This window comes from Rhinolophus ferrumequinum, chromosome 17, assembly GCF_004115265.2.
Source record: "Rhinolophus ferrumequinum isolate MPI-CBG mRhiFer1 chromosome 17, mRhiFer1_v1.p, whole genome shotgun sequence".
NCBI lineage: Eukaryota > Metazoa > Chordata > Mammalia > Chiroptera > Rhinolophidae > Rhinolophus > Rhinolophus ferrumequinum.
This window is the reverse complement of record NC_046300.1, coordinates 40,049,924-40,069,387: the sequence shown is the minus strand read 5'-3', so window position 1 is coordinate 40,069,387 and position 19,464 is coordinate 40,049,924. Positions and strand designations below refer to the sequence as shown.

The following is a 19,464-nucleotide window of genomic DNA, read 5'->3' as shown; positions in this document are numbered from 1 at the left end:
AATTCATCACCAGCAGATTAGGACCATAAGAAATGTATAAATAAGTCCTTCAGACAGAAGGATACTAGATCAAAACGTGGATGCATTGAAAGGAACGAAGAACACTGGAAATAGTAAATATGTGAATAACTTTAAAAGACTTCCTCCCTTATTTAAAAAATAATTAATTGCTTAAAACAAACATGATAATAATGTATCCTGGGATTTATAACATTTGTAAAAGTAAAATAAAAGACAACAATAGCACAAAGGATGGGAGGGAAAGGAAGTGTCCTGTTGTAAGGTTGTTATGCTATAAGGGAAGTATTATATTATTTGAAGGTAGATTGTGATAAGTTAAAATGAATAGTGTAAATACTAGAGCAACCACTAAAAAAAAATATATAAAGATATAGCTCATGGTTATTTTTAGTTTGGGGAGATCCAAGATGGCAGGAGGAGATACACACTGCTTCCATCCATGAACACATTAAAATTATAACTAAATTATGGAACAGTCAACCTGGAGAACCATCTGAGTCTAGCTGAACAGAAGTTTTATAACTAAGGACATGAAGAAGAAGCCACAGAGAGACTGGTAGGAGGGGTGGAGACGCTGAACAGGCCCCACACCTGTGTGTGGTGGATGAGAATCAGGAGGGATCTCTCAGGCAGCGGTTCCCCTTGGAGGAGTGAGGGACCCCAGCCCCCACCAGCTTCCCCAGCCTGGAGTACAGGTGCCAAAAAAAGGAGTCCCCACAACATCTGGCTGTGAAACAACATCTCCCATTCCTCCGGGTGGGATGGAAGGCTGCAAGAAAGCCAAATGACCTCTTAAAGGACCGCGCACAGATTCACTTGCTCGCAGGCACTCACCTTGGAGGGACGGTGACTCGGGGGGATGTCAGAAGCATATGGGGGTGCAGCCTGAGGTGTGTGGCTTCCAGGTGAAGGCTGGAGGTCAGTCGGCATTGTGTGGGGTTCTGCTCTCCAGCAGCCAGCAAGCAGCCGCCATCTTTCCTGTGTTGAGCCCGCCCCCTCCGGCCAAATCTGAATCTGATTGGTCTGGTGAGCTCTGGTGTTCCGCCCTGCTGACTCACTGGGAACCTGCCCCACCCAATTCCCCTGAAAGAGTGTTCAGGCTTGAGGAGACTCCCATTTTTCCTCAGGTTATGTTGCTTACATTTTATATTATACTGTGACTTTAGGGGAGAAAAATCTGGAGGTCATACCTCCCGTCTTTCCTTAGTTACCAACTCCTTAAAACGGGTTTCTAGTGAGGTCTTTGATACTCCTTTGTGGGCTCACAAACCACTGTCTGCCATGCCATTTCTATGATTTTAGGCCTTTCCTTAAGATCACGTACCAAGACTGTCTCAGAGCTGAAAAACCACACTTGAACTATTAACAAGCTGCAATTAAATCATTGTCTCCAAAAAAAATAAACAAATAAATCATTGTCTCCATGATTTAAGTCAAGCACCTAGTTTTAGGTGAACAAATAAAACCTCTTAATTTTCTACTCACCATGTTAAAATTTGAATGAATTCCAACAAACCATTTTCTCCTTCTTTTCCTTTTCCATCTATGCCATTATCTGCCAAATACAATTTCACTAACCAAGGACCCGCTTCTGTCAAACCCTTAATTTTTCTCTTGACTCCTACAAGAAAATTGGAGTGATTTTATTATTTGTAGACAATAACTCCCCTGTTTAACACCAGCTAAATTGATTTTATTTTTTTTAATCATACTTATGTATTTCACTTGTGTGAGCAGATGCATTTTGTAATATAGTCAAGGAAATACATGTAATTTAAGAACTCCTTTTTAAAAATACTCAGTACATCCTTTATTCTTTACAACAGCAAGCCCCAAATTATTTTGTGTGAAAGGAAATCTCATTGCAGGTGTAGATCACTGCCTTACTTTGGCTAAAGGGAAAATCAATGGCTCTAGAAATTTCTTGGTAGAAGATGAATGAGTTGTCTGCTGATCCTGGGGAAGTGATAGTCCTTGAATAGGGTTTTAGCCCTTTAAAGGAGCCTGTAAAGTTGTCATTTTTTTTGTTTTGTTTTGTTTTTTTGAGTTCCAGAGGGACAAATTGGAAGGAGAAAGAACCACCCTGCCTTCATAGACTTCACGACTGAGGTCAGTGGTGCTGGAGTCTGGCTCTCCCTTGTCTGTCTATCCAGCTTTCATAAAGTTCGGGGTCAGTCCTGTGGAGTGGCACCATGGACACATTTAATTTGTATCAGTTCAAGTTTAGGAGTTTGACAAAGAAAAAAAATAGGCAAGGGAGGGAGAACAAGGAATAGCCATGGATGTAATGCCGGCTCATCCACTCAGGAAGTGTGAGATGGGAGATCTGACGCTCCAGTCCCAAAGCCAGGTTGCTTCCCGGGGCCTCCAACTGTTCGAAGTGATATGGTTTGTGGGCAACATGACCCCTTAACCCTCAGCCAACTACTTCATTTTGGGGCTCAACTGAAAAACAATGATCTGTTCTGAAGCCGGGAAAGAAACTCGGTGAGACTTAGAGATAATATATCTACACATTATACGGTGCAGGCAATTTAAGGGATTTGAAAGGTTCATTTAGCTATACGCTAATTTTGCCGAACATGCTGACTTGGGAACCTAACCCCAGAGCTAGCCAGGACTCTTGTACTTGACTTCATCCAGCATTCGACAAATATTTTTGAGTTCCAATTATGTGCCAGGCACTCTTCTAGGTGCTGGGAACCCAAAGAAACAGGAGACAGAACTCCCTGCCCTTATGAAGCTGACATGAAGTGAATGCTAAGTAGTGTGTAGGAGAAGCAAGAAAGAGAGAAGAGTCGATAATAATTAAGTATAAATTTTCAAGCCAGGAAAGAGAACTGATTTTCATGTCAGGGAGAGGTGATAAATATGGACATTGGGCCATTCTAGTTTGCCAGTTGTTGTTGTTTTTTAAGTATGCTTTAAAAAAATATTCAGTTGGTTTCTTTGAATATGAATCTGATCTGCTGGATTGTTGAATGAAAGTGACAAGATTTCTTTTCCTCCAAAACACAGTTGGAGGTATGAAAACGAGCCCATCCTTTAGTTTTATTGGGGAGAAGCCTAACTTGTCCAAATTTCATTTGTCCTTACATCCAGGACATGGGGGTGATAGCAAATGACAGGCATTACGAAAAATACAACAGGGCTAAAATATTAGAACAGTATCTCGCACGTTGTAGGTGTTAATGACTGTTTGTTGAATAAATGAACAAATCAATGAATAAAAGAGTGTAGAGTGCAGTCATATTGTAGGGACTTTTATCTCACTGTTCATTGTTTTCCCAAGTACAGTGTAGCTAATAATGCCGTGAGACCACTCACAAACACGAATAGAACCTGACTTTTCTATTTATAGAATCTCTTCGCAAATATAAGTGCTTTTGAAAAGTTACGTTCACTGCTCAGAATGATTAATGATGTGGATACCGATAGCATGTGGCACTCATTTCTTTTTGCCCCCTTCTGGCACGCCAACAAGCAGTAGTAATGAAACATGAGGCTGGTGGGGCCAACGCCAAAGGCCGCATTCCTGAGCAGCTGCTCATCTTTGCAAAGGAAAGGAAGGATCTCAGCCAGTCTATACCCCCCGCTTAGCCAGTATGGCGCTAACGTGTGCCACTGGAGAGAAAAGGTGCTTCCAGGCCTGTGACTGGCCTGGCCCAACTTGCATCCCCGTAGGAAAAACAATCCAAATCTGCCTCCATTGGTGGTAAGGAAGGTACAATGTCATCTTCTTCCATGAAACATAACCAGTTTGGAAAGGGCCAATCTAAAACACTCTCCGGAGTTTCAACCTCTCCTGAGTCACAGTGCCTTGGGAGAGGGCAGGGAGGCTGATGCTGCCTAGTACAGGGATTTCCTTTTCCGGGCCTTGAACCAAAGTTCAAGCAGAACCAAATTCTTTTGTCTGAATGGAAAACAAATTCCTCAGAGTAAGTGTGAGTCCATGCTCAACCCTGGGTAATATTTGATTCACCCCAGCTGTATTCACCCCAACCTATTTTGACCTAATCTTACATTTCTTTACTTTAAAACAAAAACAAGCTCACTAACAACGATCACTTTAATTGACCCCCCTCTGTCTCAGAGAACTTAGCAGTGCCATGTGGGCTTAAGAGGCAGCAGGGTGGTGTAGTAAAACGAGCAGAAACTCTGGGCTTAAAACCTCTCTCTGAAAAATGTTGTGTGACCCCCCAGTAACTTCAGTAACTTCTCTGAACCTAAATTTCTTTGTTGCTAAAACAGAGTTCATAATACTCATCTCCTAGATGTCTGGTGAAGATCGACTGGGAAGCACGGTGGAATAACGGTTGCAGAGGCAGTTAGCACACAGCAAATATTCCTGCCTCGTTTCCCAGTTTCATTTCTGGATTTTGTAAGTCACTGAAACACTGGGATGGGGCAACCTGGTGGGGAACTCTGTGGATATGGTGTCTCCCCTTCTGCCACGGGACCCCTGAGGATCAGATACAGACATGTTTCTGACAACTGCTCGTCTCCCCTGGAAGCGAGCCCACAGATCCAGTATGGACTCACCCAACCTGTGCTTCTCCCACTTGCTCTTTAGTTAACTGCCAGGACCCTAATTATCCTTGACTTCAGAATCTTTCTTACCACCCTCATTGAACCGACTACTATGGTAGGTGCTGTCAATTCTCTCTCTTAAATGTATCTAGATTATATCTTTCCATTACTGAAGGCTCAGCTCTGCACGTTATCCTCTCTTGTCTGAACTGTTGTAAAGGCCTCCAAACTCATCTTCCACATCCAGATAGCCCTCTCTCTAAAATGTATTCTGCACCGCTGCCTGAGGTTCTTTTTAAAAATCCAGTGCTCTTGCTTCAAAAGCATCATGACACCCCCTTTACACACAGGAGAAAGTCTAACTCCTCAACAGTAGCCACAGCTTTTGGCCATGCGGGTCCACTGGCGTTTTCAGCAACGTCTCCAGTCATTTTCCCAGTGACCACTCTGTGGTGGACATCTCGATTCCCATAGGCTGAACGCTCCAGGCACTTGCACCCACCGAGCCTTCTCTCTTGTGGGTCCCTTTGCCTAGAATGCCCTCTCTTTTCCAGTTGATGAATCTCTTCTCACTCCTTCCAGACGGAGCTCTTTTTCCCATGTGGGCCAGCACCCAAAGGTCAAGTGTACATTTTCATGGAACCAGAAGCTCCCCAGACAAGGTACCTCATCTTCTCCCTCACTCTATGGCCTTTTCTGGGACCACCAGAACAGGTGGGCATCACACATTCTGGTGGGCATCAGACTATTTTGCTTAACCACTACTTAAATGTTCATTTGTGGATGCCATGTCCTGGTAGGACCTCTTCTTAAGGTTGATTTTTTTTTTTTTAACTCATTTAAAATAGCTTCTTTCCACCAACAAGGAGCATGTGTGATTTCCTGTGTAATTACTAGAGGTTAATAAACTAGAACATAAATTCTGTTTGCTTGATCGTAAGTCTTAAGGAAGTAAAGTGTAATTAGTGTTGGATGATTCACACCTCAGACCTTGGACCCTGCCTCTATTGTTTAGCTATCACCCCAGGATAAAATCCCACGTAAAAATAATTTCAGGATTGTAATCAGTAATTTCCTGATTTGGAACTAATAAAGCTGTTTTGAAGGCAACATCTTGACTTTTGAACTTGACCTTTGTGTTCCTGAATGCTGCCAGCATTCCTATGGACTGTGGCTATAAGCACTGATGCCTTATTTGGAGGAAGGCGACATAGCGGCTGTAGGAAGTGGCTGATCAAGCCCAAGCTTTGCTGCCTGTACAAGTTTAAGCCATATTCTGGCCCCCCAGTCCTAAATCCTTGAGAATTAGGACATCCCTGGAAGCTATGGTGTGGGGCTTGGGCCGTGAAACAGAGCAGGCTTAGGGGATCGGACACCCCTGAGTCTTTGCTGGGTGTTTCAGGAAGTTTTGGGGCCTTGAGGTGACATGGCAAAACTGCTGATGCGGCTCGAGGGAGATAACTTATCAGCAGATGACTATTCCGATGGCCTTTCAGTGCCTTCCAATCTTTGGCCATCTTCTGGCTCTTTATGGACCTGACGGGCTTGTGACTAGGCATAGGTCAAGCCAGACGTCACTCACGTGAGCACTGATCACCTTCCAGGCCCAAGATCTCCAGTTACCATAGAGCCCTGGTACCGAGCCATGGGGCTGAGAAGGGGCCAGACTGGATCTGGAAGGGACAGAGAAGCCGAAACAGAAATGGGCCTGGGCCCTGTTTGTTCTGCAATTTCCATGGCAGAGCAGAGGCATCTAGGAGCCTCACTTTGCCCTTGGATTTTCTTCACTGAGCAAAATAAATCAGAGTAGGCGATCTGATTTTCTTTCAAGTCTAAAGCAGTGAGACCCTAGACTGACAGCATCAGCGTCACATGGAAACTTGATAGAAATGCAAATTTTCCAGCCTTACCCTCAGAATTACTGATTCAGAACTTTGGGGGGGTGGGCACAGCAATCGGTGTGTTTATAAGCCCTCCACATGCCTCCGATGCCACTCAAGTTTGAGAACCACTGATCTAATGATTCTTGTTGTTCAGTGGTGCTTTGAGGCAGGACTGGTTTGGACAAACAGACGTCTAGCTTCTTCCGTAAGCCTAGAAATGGGTTACTTTGCCTCTTCTAATAACTTTTAAATGACTACAAAATGTAAAGCTGTCCAGTTCTTGTGAGTACACACTTGGAGAGGAATAACAAGGGGCATCAGGCTTCTGAATGGGGGTTTTGACTCGTACAGTATTGAGTTCAACTTTCCAAGCAGCAGACCAAAAGCCTCCTGTCCACAAAGGGGCAAGTGTAAAAGTAGTTGTCTGTTTTCAGTTGAGGCCAAATGGAAACCATCTGGACTCCTCGCTCAGGAGGTTGATGGGTTATCAGCTCAATCTGGCTCTTTATTTTCAAACAAGTGGAACACTTCTACCACAGACCAAACTCACCCCCAACCAAACACCTTATGACTTTGAAAGTAATGGCCCAAGGTGGGAAACTGTTTTTAAACTTGCTTTGTGAACTCTGGAAAGCATGAAAATAGTCTGCTCTGATGAGAAGCTATAAAATAAACATATATATTGGATACAAAGTTATTTCCGTTGATCTGAGGCACAGGATTCCTTGGGTGGTAAAAGACTTTAATGGCTCCCATTGTCTACTGGATTAGTCCAGACGCTTAGCCGACACGTGAAGTTCTCCTCAATGTGACGCACTCCTCCTGCCAGGTCACCCTCCCCTATCTTCTTGTTCCAATGAAACTTGTGGGCTGTGGCTTGTGTTGTCAAGGCCTCTCTTCCTCACTTCACTCCTTCATGTGAATCCTTTTTTTCTTTCTACATCAGGTCAGTTCCTAAGCTCATTTACAAAGAACTTCTCCCTGATTCCGTATCTAGGGGAGAATGCCCTTCTCTCAGCCCAGCGTCCATGTTTGGTCCTTGGCAGATGCTGTCTGCGTGGTTATTTGTTCCCTAAGTATGTATCCTGTTTCTAAACTACATTCTGGGTCCCTTGTTATGAGCTGAATTTTGTCTTCTCCCAAAATTCACAGGAGAGAGGCACGGAACAGATTCTCCCTCAGAACTTCCATCCCTGCCAACATCTTGATCTTGACTTCCAGGCTCTAGAACCGTGAGACAATGTATTTCTGTTGTTTAAGCCACTCAGTCTGTGGAACTTTGTGATGGCAGCCCTAGGAAACTAATGTGCTCCTAAAAGGCAGGCGCACACCTGTGCCCCACACAGAGCTGGGCCTTGATAACCATTCTCTGTTACCACAGCTACAGTACAGGAAGGTGAGCTCCTCGGGGCAGGGACCAAGGATATCCCTCGCTACAGCCTTTAACACCAGCTCCAAATGGCCCGGAGGACAGTTTATTTCATCAGTATTGACTCAAAGAATGACCACAGGCAGCCTGCAGTTCTTCAAAGCCTCTAACCTCTTCCCTGGAAAAATTATGATACTGGACTCTTCTGGGGTCCTGGTGGGAGAGAACAGACAGCTCACAAAGGTCAAAAGAAGCAAGTCTGGTACTTTCATGCCAAGTTTCAGTATCTAAAAGGTAGTCTTGTGACCTGGGCCTCAACACAGCTATTATTTAAAAGCTGAAGTTTGAATAATTGTATTGCTCTCTTTTTATTTTTCCTTCAAACTACGTACCTACCTTTTATGAGGGTTTAGTATCACCAGAGTCTACATAGGGGTGGGGTGTGGGGGACTTGGTGGGGGGAACACAGGAGAAGCCATTCTCAAAGGGCCTCACATTCAGACTCCGGTGTCACAGCCTAATGAGGTTATGCCTGCATTCTCTGTGTTTTTACGTGTGTTAGGAGCGTTCACTTGTAAAGATTCCAAATATCATGTAATTTTTTAAAAACTTCTTTGCCATTAATTAATTTGAAAAATTTTTTTTTCTTTTTAAATCAGGACGTTCCAACAAGTAGAAGTAGTCAGAGCCTCTCTCCAGCCTTGACAAGCCTTGACGTTTCCAGATAGCTTTTGGCCTTTTGGCCTTTCTGCAAAGGCAAGTTGACTGCATGGCATGATGCAGACACGCAGCCTCTGTCCTTATCACCTCTTAAGTCTAGATGCAGAGTTAGACTCAGGGACCCTGTAGTCGTTCTTCTCTCAGGTGGCATCTGGCCCAGTGTACAACTGTCCTCTGTGGGGCCATCTGTCTTGGAGACACTGATCACCCTCATCCCCACAGGATTTTTGGTTGAAAATATCCCAACTCCTCCAAAGGGATTTTTGGTTGAAAATATTCCTAATCGGTAACTGTCGAAAATAAATGATAACCTAAAACGTTTCTTCTTCTCCTTTTTCCTTTTAACAAATGTTTCCAAAATCTACTAGCACTCTCCAGTGGAAAGACTATATGTACATCACGCAACGGACACAGGGTCTGATAAATTTTCTCACTTTACCTTTTCATTTGGCTTTATAGATCCTATGAATTTATATTTTTCTAATTTAGTAAGATTTCACAGAAAAGATGTGAGGATCATCCAAGTACAGGAAAAAGACCACACAAAAACAGATTAAAATTGAGGAAGAGAAAGCCAAAGGATGACGAGCTTCATTACAAGGGACTGTCACCTTCCACATACTAACTGTACAGAAAAACAAAAACAAAACCAAAATCCAATGGATGAAAACAAAAAAACACAAATTTAGTTTAGCCTCCCTAAAGAGCTTCCAAACACTGTTCACGATACACCCAGGGACCGTCTTGTGCTGTCTGTCTCTTTGTAACTTCACAACGTTAAAGCAGGAGTGGAATTGAGGAAGTTGTGAGCACCAACTCCTTGATGGGCAGGACACTGGTAAGATGCAGGTGCTGGGGACGGAATCCTGGTTCCCTCAGACTTAGCTGAGAGCCTTCAGTACTTGTATGGCTTCTCCTTTAGTTTACTTCTGCTCAGAGGTTGTGGAGCTGGTGATTTCTTAAAATTCCCTCTGAGTGACTCAGTTTCTGATTCTAAGTGATGAACACAGGAGAGAAGTCTCCAAGCTGAATTTATCACGTCCTGCTGGTTGTTTATTGCAGCTATATTCTCAAACCAGCCTAGACTCCATACTTGTTTTTTGGCCTTGCCAAATGTGCCAAAGATGCATTCCCCTGGTGGACGTGGCTAAGCTGTTCTGTATTGGGTTTAAATCAGGGGTGTCCAAACTTTTTCAACAGTTTTCACCAAGGGCCATATGTGGTAAAATACACAAACAGCCGGGCCACTCACTCGAGCTGAAGTACGTATTGCCTCACCTGGTTCATTTAAGTAAACTAAATATATTTTTGGAATTTGCTGCGGGCCAATAAACAATGGATCACGGCTGCAGTTGGCCTGCGGGCTGCAGTTTGGACACCCCTGGTTTAAATGAAGTCGTAAAACACTGAGTCTTTTTTTCCACTTGAATTTTTCTGTTTGGGGTAATTACTTTAGTAGTGGGAACCCAGAGCCCATTAAAGGAGGAAGTGATTTACAGAATAAAGGAAGTGGGTGGAATAGTAGAAACATCACAAAAATACCTTTTTTTCTCTTCTTTTTCCCTAAAGTAGTTTTCACTGTTACAGCTCCAGAAGACTTTGTCATCTGGTTCAAAGTTGAACTTCCTCTCTGTCTGGCTGTATATAAAAAAAAAAAGATTAAAAAAAAAAAAAGCCTGTTCAAAGTTTCATGAATGGTTTTTTGACACACTTTTATATTCACTATTGCCTTAATTTTATGTACACTTAGGGGAGAGATAGTTCTCATAAGAGAGAATTATCTTACTCATTGTTAAAATCATTCACTTAAGTTCAGTCCTATGTTTTTCATGTTTCTCTCCTTGAGACTTGAGGAGAACAAGCAACCAAGCGGGGCCCCAAGAATCGTCCTGCAAGGCCTTGCATAGAGTCTTCTTTACATTCCATAGCTGCCTCCTATGAAAGTGGCTTCAAATATCTGAGATTAGTGAGCATGTAACAGAGAGGAACAATTGCTGGCATGTCTATATATATATATATATATATATATATATATATATATATATATCTGTATGTATTATCTCTTTGGAGTCATTCTGGACCCTTCTTTTTTTTTGTACCCCACATCCCATCTGTCAGGAAATGATATAGATGTAGAACCTGACTTCCTCTGCTACTACCCTAGTGTCACCTGGATAGACACCTCTCACCTCTCACCACCACCTCTCACCTGGATGACAGCAGCCTCCCAACAGGCCTCCTGCCCCCACCCCACCTTGTCACACAGATTGAGGGGTCTTTCTCAAACCTAAGTCCTAAGTCCTCTGCTTCTTCCTAGCTAACAAGGCCCTTGAACATCCCCTCCCACCCTTATCCCTGTTATCTCTCTATGTGCTTCTTGCTATTCCCTGGGGTCTTGGTGCAGGCTGTTCCCTCTGTCTGGAATGCTATTCCCATTTATCCGCAAACTCACTCCCTTACCAACTGTGTCTGGACACAAACCCTATATTTTCAAGAAGGCTTACACTCAACCATCTATTTGAAATCACACCCCATCCAGCTTCCTCCCCTGGAGACCCAAACTTGCCTATCTTTCTCCAGAGCAGTTACTTGTAATAAACTATAACACGTATGTATGTGTCATGCCTTTTAAAATTGTCTGACGCGCCCTACCCCCATACACACACCCTTAAGCACACTGCATTCCCAGCCCCCTCCTCAGGGACAGGGATCTTTGTTTTATGCACTAATGTCTCTCAAGCACCAGGAACAGTACTGGGTACCTATTAGGAGACACACAAGTACACACACACACACACACACACACACACACACACACACACTAAATGAAAGAAGGAAGGAGCATCATTACTAAGATTGCATTTTACACAAGTAATTAAGAAAACGAAGTGGTCATTGGATTGTGAGGCATTCATGCCTCTTTGCCAGCAACAGAAACTGACTCTGCCTGACTGGCAGGAAGGCCGGGGAGTAATGCACAGAACAGGAGAGAAAACCAAACATTTGGGCCTTACAAAGCAGTGGTCTCAAAATATTTTTGCTCTCATATATCCTAGAGGAATATTGAAAAGCTATATCATGCACATTTTGAGGTTGGTACCTAAATTTGTTTATCACATATTTTAAAATTTCAAAGGATGAGATCACTAGCATATGGCAAATATTGACATTTTAAAAATAAAATCCGTTATACCATTCTCTTAAGCGTATCAAATGGAATGTAAATTTCAAGCAATTTGATTCCCACCATCTTCCATTTAAAAAATCCCAAATAACCCAAAATATGAGCTGATTCTTCTTTAGTGACCGAAAATTTTCCATTATTCCTTTTTCTTCTAGTGATTTTACTTGTATTTCCATTCTACTTACTCTGCAGAATTTTGTATTTGAAAGTCTTTTATAGCTCATCCTGTAATACTTCTCTGTAATAAAATACTACATTTACCAATATTTAAATTTTAAAAATTTCTTGGGATCATAAGGCCCTAAAGTATTAAAAATATCTTCTGCAGTTATTAAGTATTAAAAATATCTTCTGCAGTTATTAATCAATTTTTAGAAGTATATGGTTGATTCATACAAGATATGTATTCTACACATTTTGATAAATTCTAATTAAGTACAAAAATAAAAATTTATTGAACAACTCTTTCAGTGAGATGGATGGTGCTGTTTTATTTACTTGTTTTTATAATTAATTCATATATTCTTTAAAGAATATTACTGCTAAAATGAGGTAGACTTCAACATCAGTACTATTTCTATTTTCATTGTGATAGTTATAAATGCTGGGAAATCTTGTTCATACAAATGGAAATGGAATAGAATTGCCAAATGTAACCTCTCTTGCCCCCGTCTCCAATAGAGGACACCCCATTCCATTTCAATGTCAGGTAAACAAAGAATAATTATTTTAATATTATATTTCAAATATTGCATGGGACATACTTATAATAAATTGTTTTTCATCTACAGCTCAAATTTAACTATTATTCAGTTCTGTGAATTCCTGAGTTTGAAGCTAAAAATCACATGGTGGTTGGTCGATCAAAAAAAAAAAAAAAGATTTTTAATGACCTGTCACTTGATAACTTGATTATCTCTTCCTTCAGTTATGAGAAAAGTGAAAATCAGAAGCCACCTGATGTGTAAAAAATGGGTTGCCACTGAGTTATTAGAGTCATTCACTTTCTTAACACTTACATTAATATTTTGAATTGACTCTTTGTTTTTACATGTTAGGGAAGACACTCTGCTCAGATACTGGGTGGGAGAGAAGTGCGCCTTTCTTTGACAAAGTAAAACGATGATTGTGCCTAACGATGACAGGTATTGAGTCCTTACAGAAGCTGAGAATCTGGATGTATGTTTAAAATTATCCATTCCCTCTCATATACTCTGCGTCTGAATGTATTTGGGCTGCTATAATAAAACGTCATAGACTGAGTGAATGGCTTAGAAACAACAGTTATTCCTCACGGTTCTGAAGGCTGGGAAGTCTAAGATCCAGGCATCAGCAGATTCAGTGTCTGATGAGAGCCCGCTTCCTGATCATAGATGGCTGTCTTCTTGCTATAATCTCACACGGCAGAAGGGTGAGGGAGCTCCCTGGGGTCTCTTTCATAAGGGCACTAATCCCATTTAGTAGGGCTCTGCCCTCATGACCAAATCAACTCCTAATACCACCACCTTGGGGATTAGGACTTCAACATATGAATTTGGGGGGCAGGGCACGGGGTACAATAGTCTATAGCACATTTGTTTCAAGACAAGCGTTGTAAGGGACAGGGAGCAGGGCAGCTCCAGGGCTCTGACAGATGAGCTAAAGCACAGGTTGTTGGGTGTCATAGTTAGCCTTAGAGGAAGAGAAGAACCTAGAATTGTACTTGCTGTGGGTTTTGTTATTGTTGCTGAGATCCTCAATAATGAGAGGAACTTAAAAGAGGTTCTCTGTATGCTGACCACTGACCGCAGGGCATGGCCCAGCTGGAGCAGTCTGCACCCTGTCCAAGGCTGCTGCGAAGAATGACAGGACAGTCACTCTCTGTGGTCAGCTCTGACCCTGGCTTTTTGGCTCCCAGGGAAAACAAATCCAGAACCCTTAAGAGGAAGCCTTAATGTCCCTTTCAGCAGAAACCACTTGGAATAACCAGAGTAGGAGAACTTCACGTTTCTTCCCCACACCCCTGTCACTTCTTTACCTTTCTAATCCCACACCTCTCACACCTGTCCCTGCCTGCCACACAAAAGTCCCTTGAGACGGTGCTTTTATATTTCCAATGATTTCTTCAAAAATCACAGATTCACTTAGTTATTTAGATCTCAGAGTTATAATATAGGGCTTCATAAATAGGATTGTGGCTTTTGACAGGAATGTTGGTAAAACTAGCAGAAGGAAAGTAATATTTGATAGTAAACATTGTTTTCCAGCTTTCTTTTCTATATTTATTGGATTGACTGAATTATCAAATTCAACAAATAACTTATATAACTCTGATACCTGAAAGTTCCTAAATGGGGATAACCATTGCATTTACAAATCTGTTCATTACAAGCTCTTTGCATTCATTTCCACAAAGTAGCCTTGACCTCAGCTCTTTCTGTTACAGAGCAAGTCAGTAAATAATATATCTCAATTTTTAAATTGAGATATAATTAACATAGAACATTATATTAGTTTTCGGTGTATGATGTAATGATTCACCATACGTATATATTGTGAAATAATCACCACAATAAATCTAGTTAATATCCATAACTACACAGTCAACAATTTTTTTTCTTGTGATGAGAACCTTTAAGATCTACTCTCTTAGTAACTTTCAAATATGCAATACAGTATTGTTAACTACAGTCACCATGCTGTATGTTAGATTTGAGCTTTTTATCTTAATTTTTTTCCAGCAAGTAGAGTGATTGTGTTCACCAGCAGGCTTCAAGATTTTACTCTCCTAGGAAAAGGTTGTTGTTGTTGCTATAATAATAACGAGGATGGTGACAATGATAATTAACATCCTCAAGTACTTATTATGTGTAAGGCATCGGGCTGACGGCTTTACGTTGTATTACTTAATCCTCACTAAATGCTACGGAGTACCGTGTTTCCCCGAAAATAAGACCTACCCCGAAAATAAACCCTCTTAAGATCGTCAGACAGACGGACACATTTAGTACTTTATGACGATGTTCCAGAAGAAGATGACATGACTGTATTTGAATAAATGTAGACTGTTGTACATGAAAAAAATAAGACATCCCCTGCAAATACGCCCTAATGCGTCTTTTAGAGCAAAAATTAATATAAGACCGGGTCTTATTTTTAGGGAAACACGGTAGTTACCATTATGTTTACTTAGCAGCTGAAGACTGAAGTTAGATCAATTGGACAATTTGCCCAAAATCATGCACAGCTGGAGTAGGATTTGAACCCAGGACTGACTCTAAGTCTGTACTATTAACCACCTGCTATGGTTTACTGTTACCAATGATTGAAAGTAGTCAGCTTTAAAATGTGTCATGAATATGTGTACTTGAGATCCATTAAAACAAATGATAGGCCTTTTATAGAGGAGTAACCAGCTGTTTGTTCTCGTCTGTCTTGCATCCGTCTTCTTCATCTGTCTACTTCTTTGGGGGATTGCTATTTCCTTACTGCAGATCCTGTGATTCTGGTAGGACTGCCCAACAGTGTTTTTTACCACCCCAATGGGTGGTTCTGAAACTTAGGACAAAGACATCTTCGGGGGTCCATTATGCTGCCCCCATATATACTCAGGAAGAAGACTCTCCATTGACCACAGCGGAAAGTCAGTTTCAATAGCAAAGCAAAGTTTCCTTCTTTCAGGTGGCCCCAGCAGAGTTTAAGGCCAAGTTTCCCAGCGCTTACCTTGGAGTGGCTGAGGGGGATTCCTGGAGTCCGGTGAGGTGGTGGCTGGTTGGTCTTTCCCCTGTATCTCTGCGTACTCTGCTATAGGTCTGAGGAGGGCCAGAGCTCCAGAACATTCCAAGTAATTGCCATCAAGGTGCAGCTCACTGGGGGAGGGGCCAAATACACTATTCATTTGATGTGAATTCCACTTTCTCAAATGTGGGTTTAAGGTCTTTACCTCATACATTTAAAGAATTATGGTAGACCTACTTATAAAATAATAAATAAATAACCATGGTGCATAATAGACCATGTCATAAAAAATAGACCTCATGACCATGTTAGCTGGCCAGAGACATGCATTTAGCATGACACCCTTGATTCTCAAATGCAACTAAAGGACTTTTCTCTTATACTTAAGAAAACCAAAACAAACATAAGTAGAAGAGAAGGAAAGATGATTAGGAACAATGAAAAATCAGGGGAACTCATGGGCTAGTAGGCTCTGCCAATAGCTGGTTATATAACTCGAGACAGAAGAGCGCCAATACGCGGGTGGGGGAGCAGTGGTCGCTTCTCACCGAATGGCACTCTGGCATATGACTGAGCCCAGCCTCAGCCCGCTCTGCGGTCCCAGACCACAGTAGCGCAGACTGAGGTCCTGAAGCCTTTGGTTGTTCTCCAGGCCTGCGAAAATATTCTCCATTTCTTCATTTTCAAATCTAAAAAGAAATGACAAACACACATTTGTGACTTTTAAAATCTCTGTCACCCACCGATTGTTCATTTTCAGGCACTCCCAGGGCAGTTAGAGGCACTTTTGCTGACCCTCACTTTGGGCTCCCAGGGCCAGGGCTGGCTCTGGGGTGGACGGGATCGACTAAGGGGTGGGGGGGCGGTGGGCAGGGCCCGCGGTGGACCCCGAGTCTGCCTCCTGGGCAAAGAGAGCAGAGGATGGTTTGGAGGACCCACTTAAGGGAGCAGGTGGAGAGCAAGCTCTGAATCTGAAGACAGAAGAGATGGCCCAGCTGGCAGGGATGAAGGAGCCTGGGAAGACTCCAGTGATACCAGGACTCTGTAAAGAGAGGACCTTTTAAAGTACGCCCAGAGCAGGTCCAGAAAAGCTCAACCTTTGGGGCCTCCTTTCATGGCCCTGAGCGGCTCCTCACCTTGTCGTGCACCGTCCTTGGGGTTTGCAAAGTGAAATCACATGCATCATACATTCATGCCAGCAACAGCCTCAGGGGTAGGTATTAGGTCAGGAAACTGAGGGTCAGTGAGAGGAAGGGACGTCTTCAGAGAATTTGGAATGTCAAGGCTTGAACTTTAAAACGAGGGGAGTCATAGTAACAGAAATAACTTTTAAATTTTGTTAATTCAGTCAACAAGTAATGATTGCGGGCCAGCTACCATGGTGGGGATGCAGCTGTGCGTAAGAAGGAAGGGTGTCCTGCCTGCTGGACTGCACAGCCCATCAGGGAAGACAGTGAGGAGAGAATTCCAGTCCCAGAGGCCAGGAACCTGCAGTGTTACCAGTGTTGAGGTCTCGGTAGAGTGCGCCAACCCTGACAACTCTAGGTGTCTTAGCCGCAGCAGGATTTCCACTGACAATTAAAATAAGCTGTTTCCTGAAGATGGGAATTCCTGCTTTCTTCCTTCTCTCCTTCTACCAGTGCAGGTGTCTGGGTCCAGTGCAGGAGCTGGGGTCTGGAGGGGTCTCTTAGCAGTGAGGCTGGTTCTGCCCAGTGCAGTATGGGAAGCTGGGGAGACTCCCAAGCCGATTCTGCAGCCACTGCATGGTGTCCTGAGGCCTCTGCCTTCGGCTGCCCTGTCTTAGGAGACGCTGACTAAGGCTCCTCCAGCATTTCAGAAACCTGGAGAACCTCCACAGAATACTTCCTCTCCCCAGCTTTTGCTGATGGGCTTGTCCACCGTCACCACTAGGGCCCTAGTTCTTCAACGGGGCCTCTGTGTTGCCGTGGTAGCACTTCTCAGGCATGAATGTCTCTTTCAGTTCACAGCTCATTGGCCTTTTGCGTGCAAGGCACCACCTGGCTCCATGGGAAGAGTCACAGAATCATAGACTTGTGGAGTAGAAGATCTCCTTATAGATCACAGAGGTTACATGACCTACCCCAGGTCACACAAGCAGTCTGACATTATTTATGGGTGGTAAATGATATACGCCAAGCAACCTAGGGTCATGGATCAGAGGTGGGCTATGGTTCAGACAGCTGGATTCACATCTAGGCTCCACCCCTAAGAGCGGAATGGACTTGAAGAAACCAGTTAACCCCCCTGAGTCTTTCTTGATCTACAGTCAAAGGGTAGAAATGGTACACATACCTATGTAACATTATGTATCATACATCTACATATAACGACATATATTTATCTACGCTGGGAGAATTACTTAGATGATTCATGCAGTGTGCTTGGCACGCAGTAAGCATTCAAGCCCCATTAGCTGATATTATTACTATTATAATTATTACCCATGACCCTCTCTGACACACTTGGGGCCCCGGCCCTCTGAAGGACTTGCTCTGTTCTGTCCTAGCGCCATACCTTTCCTCCCACCTCCTCTCCTGGTCAATATTGACCCATCACCTAGAGAATTGTTGTTTCCCTTATCCAAATGGCCATGGACATTTTTGGTGATATTCAGATTTCTACCTTGCATTCTGCATAATCAAGATCGTGTCTCCTCTCTACTGTATAACGACTCCCTGGGACAGCAGCATTCCTTACATATATTTGCATCTTCCTTACCAGTGAACACAGTGTCTCGCACAGACTGGCCTTCCACAAATATTTGTTGAAAGAATGAATGAATAGACTCTTTTTGAGAACCCTAACATTTACTCGGGAACATTAACTCTGAGGAGGTTGTAGAGTGTCCCCTGTCAGCGATGACGTAATGAGACACAAGGAAAGGGGACATTGCCCTCTCCTGCCTCTGTCTTCCCCAGCTGACAGCAGGAAGAGCCTTGAAAGAACTCCACATTCCAGCCTTACCTGCAGTAATCGAGGACAAGGGAATGCAAGCTGCTCAACTGGAGAGCCTGCCCAAGTCTCCCTAGAGACCACAGATCCATCTTGCAATCAATGAGTTCTAGGGTGGTCAGTGGGCAGGTGGTATGTCCCTTCAATTCCAGAAGCAGAGCCTAAGAATGCAAGGTAAAAAAGCACTTACACAATAAACACTAATATGCTCTGTGTATAAATATGTTACTTTAAACTCTATTATGTTCATTACCTACGCATATTTGCTTCTAAGATAACTTTCTAATGAGCCGAGGAGAAAGTGGCATGAAAAGAAAATAATTTCACTTCAAAAATGAAGACTTATTGAAGAACTATGTGGAAAACAGAAAGCTTTATGATGAGATGAGATATACTGTAGCATCTTTTTTTTAGATGTTATTATGGGCTGAATTGCGTCCCCTTTCCATTCATACCTCCTGCACCTCCGTATGTGACTGTATTTGGAGATCGGGCCTTTAAAGAGGTATTTAAGTTAAAATGCGGTCATTAGGGTTGGCCCTAAAGGAACCTGACTGGTGTCCTTCTAAGAAAAGGAAATTTGGACACAGAGGGAAGAAGATGGGAGGACACAGAGAAAAGGTAGCCATTTACAAGCCAAAGAGAGAGGCCTCAGGAGAAACCAACCCTGCAGGTACCTTGAGCTCAGACTTGCAGCCTCCAGAATGGTGAGACAATAAATTTCCGTTGTGAAAGATGTGCAGTCTGTGGAACTTTGTTACGGCAGCCATAGAAAACTGATACAGATGTTGATACTCTGACCAACAAATTTTTATCCTCCTATGGTTGTATTCTTTTTAGTAGAGAAGTGTTGCTGTACCAATGTTATAATTAGTAAAAATTATAATAATTAAATTATCTCATAAACTATTTATATTCATAGTTACAGATATTATTAGGATTTAGAGGTCTGCTCAGAACTGGGCTGTGCAAATTCAGCAAGTAGGTTCCTCTCACGTTCAAGCAGCTGGACTGGTGGCAACACGTGAACACTTGAGCCATCTCACGTCCTCTCAGTTCCTGAATGG

At 42.8% G+C, this 19,464-nt stretch overlaps 1 protein-coding gene across 4 annotated transcripts in view; it reads right to left on the bottom strand.

Annotated features, from left to right (window-relative positions):
• The window catches only part of LOC117036621 (uncharacterized), a 36,284-nt gene that overhangs the window by 7,830 nt on the left and 8,990 nt on the right, over positions 1–19,464 (bottom strand). For 2 of the 4 annotated variants that reach the window (XM_033131647.1, XM_033131649.1), the window contains 5 exons: positions 18,410–18,558; positions 15,973–16,113; positions 15,410–15,555; positions 10,066–10,161; positions 1,507–1,642 (listed from right to left, as the gene is read on the bottom strand). In XM_033131647.1, the coding sequence (XP_032987538.1) occupies positions 1,507–1,642; positions 10,066–10,161; positions 15,410–15,555; positions 15,973–16,113; positions 18,410–18,558 (668 nt within the window). Of the gene's footprint in view, positions 1–1,506; positions 1,643–10,065; positions 10,162–15,409; positions 15,556–15,972; positions 16,114–18,409; positions 18,559–19,074; positions 19,457–19,464 lie in introns of all 4 variants that reach the window. The other 2 variants (XM_033131650.1, XM_033131648.1) reach the window with 2 other exon arrangements.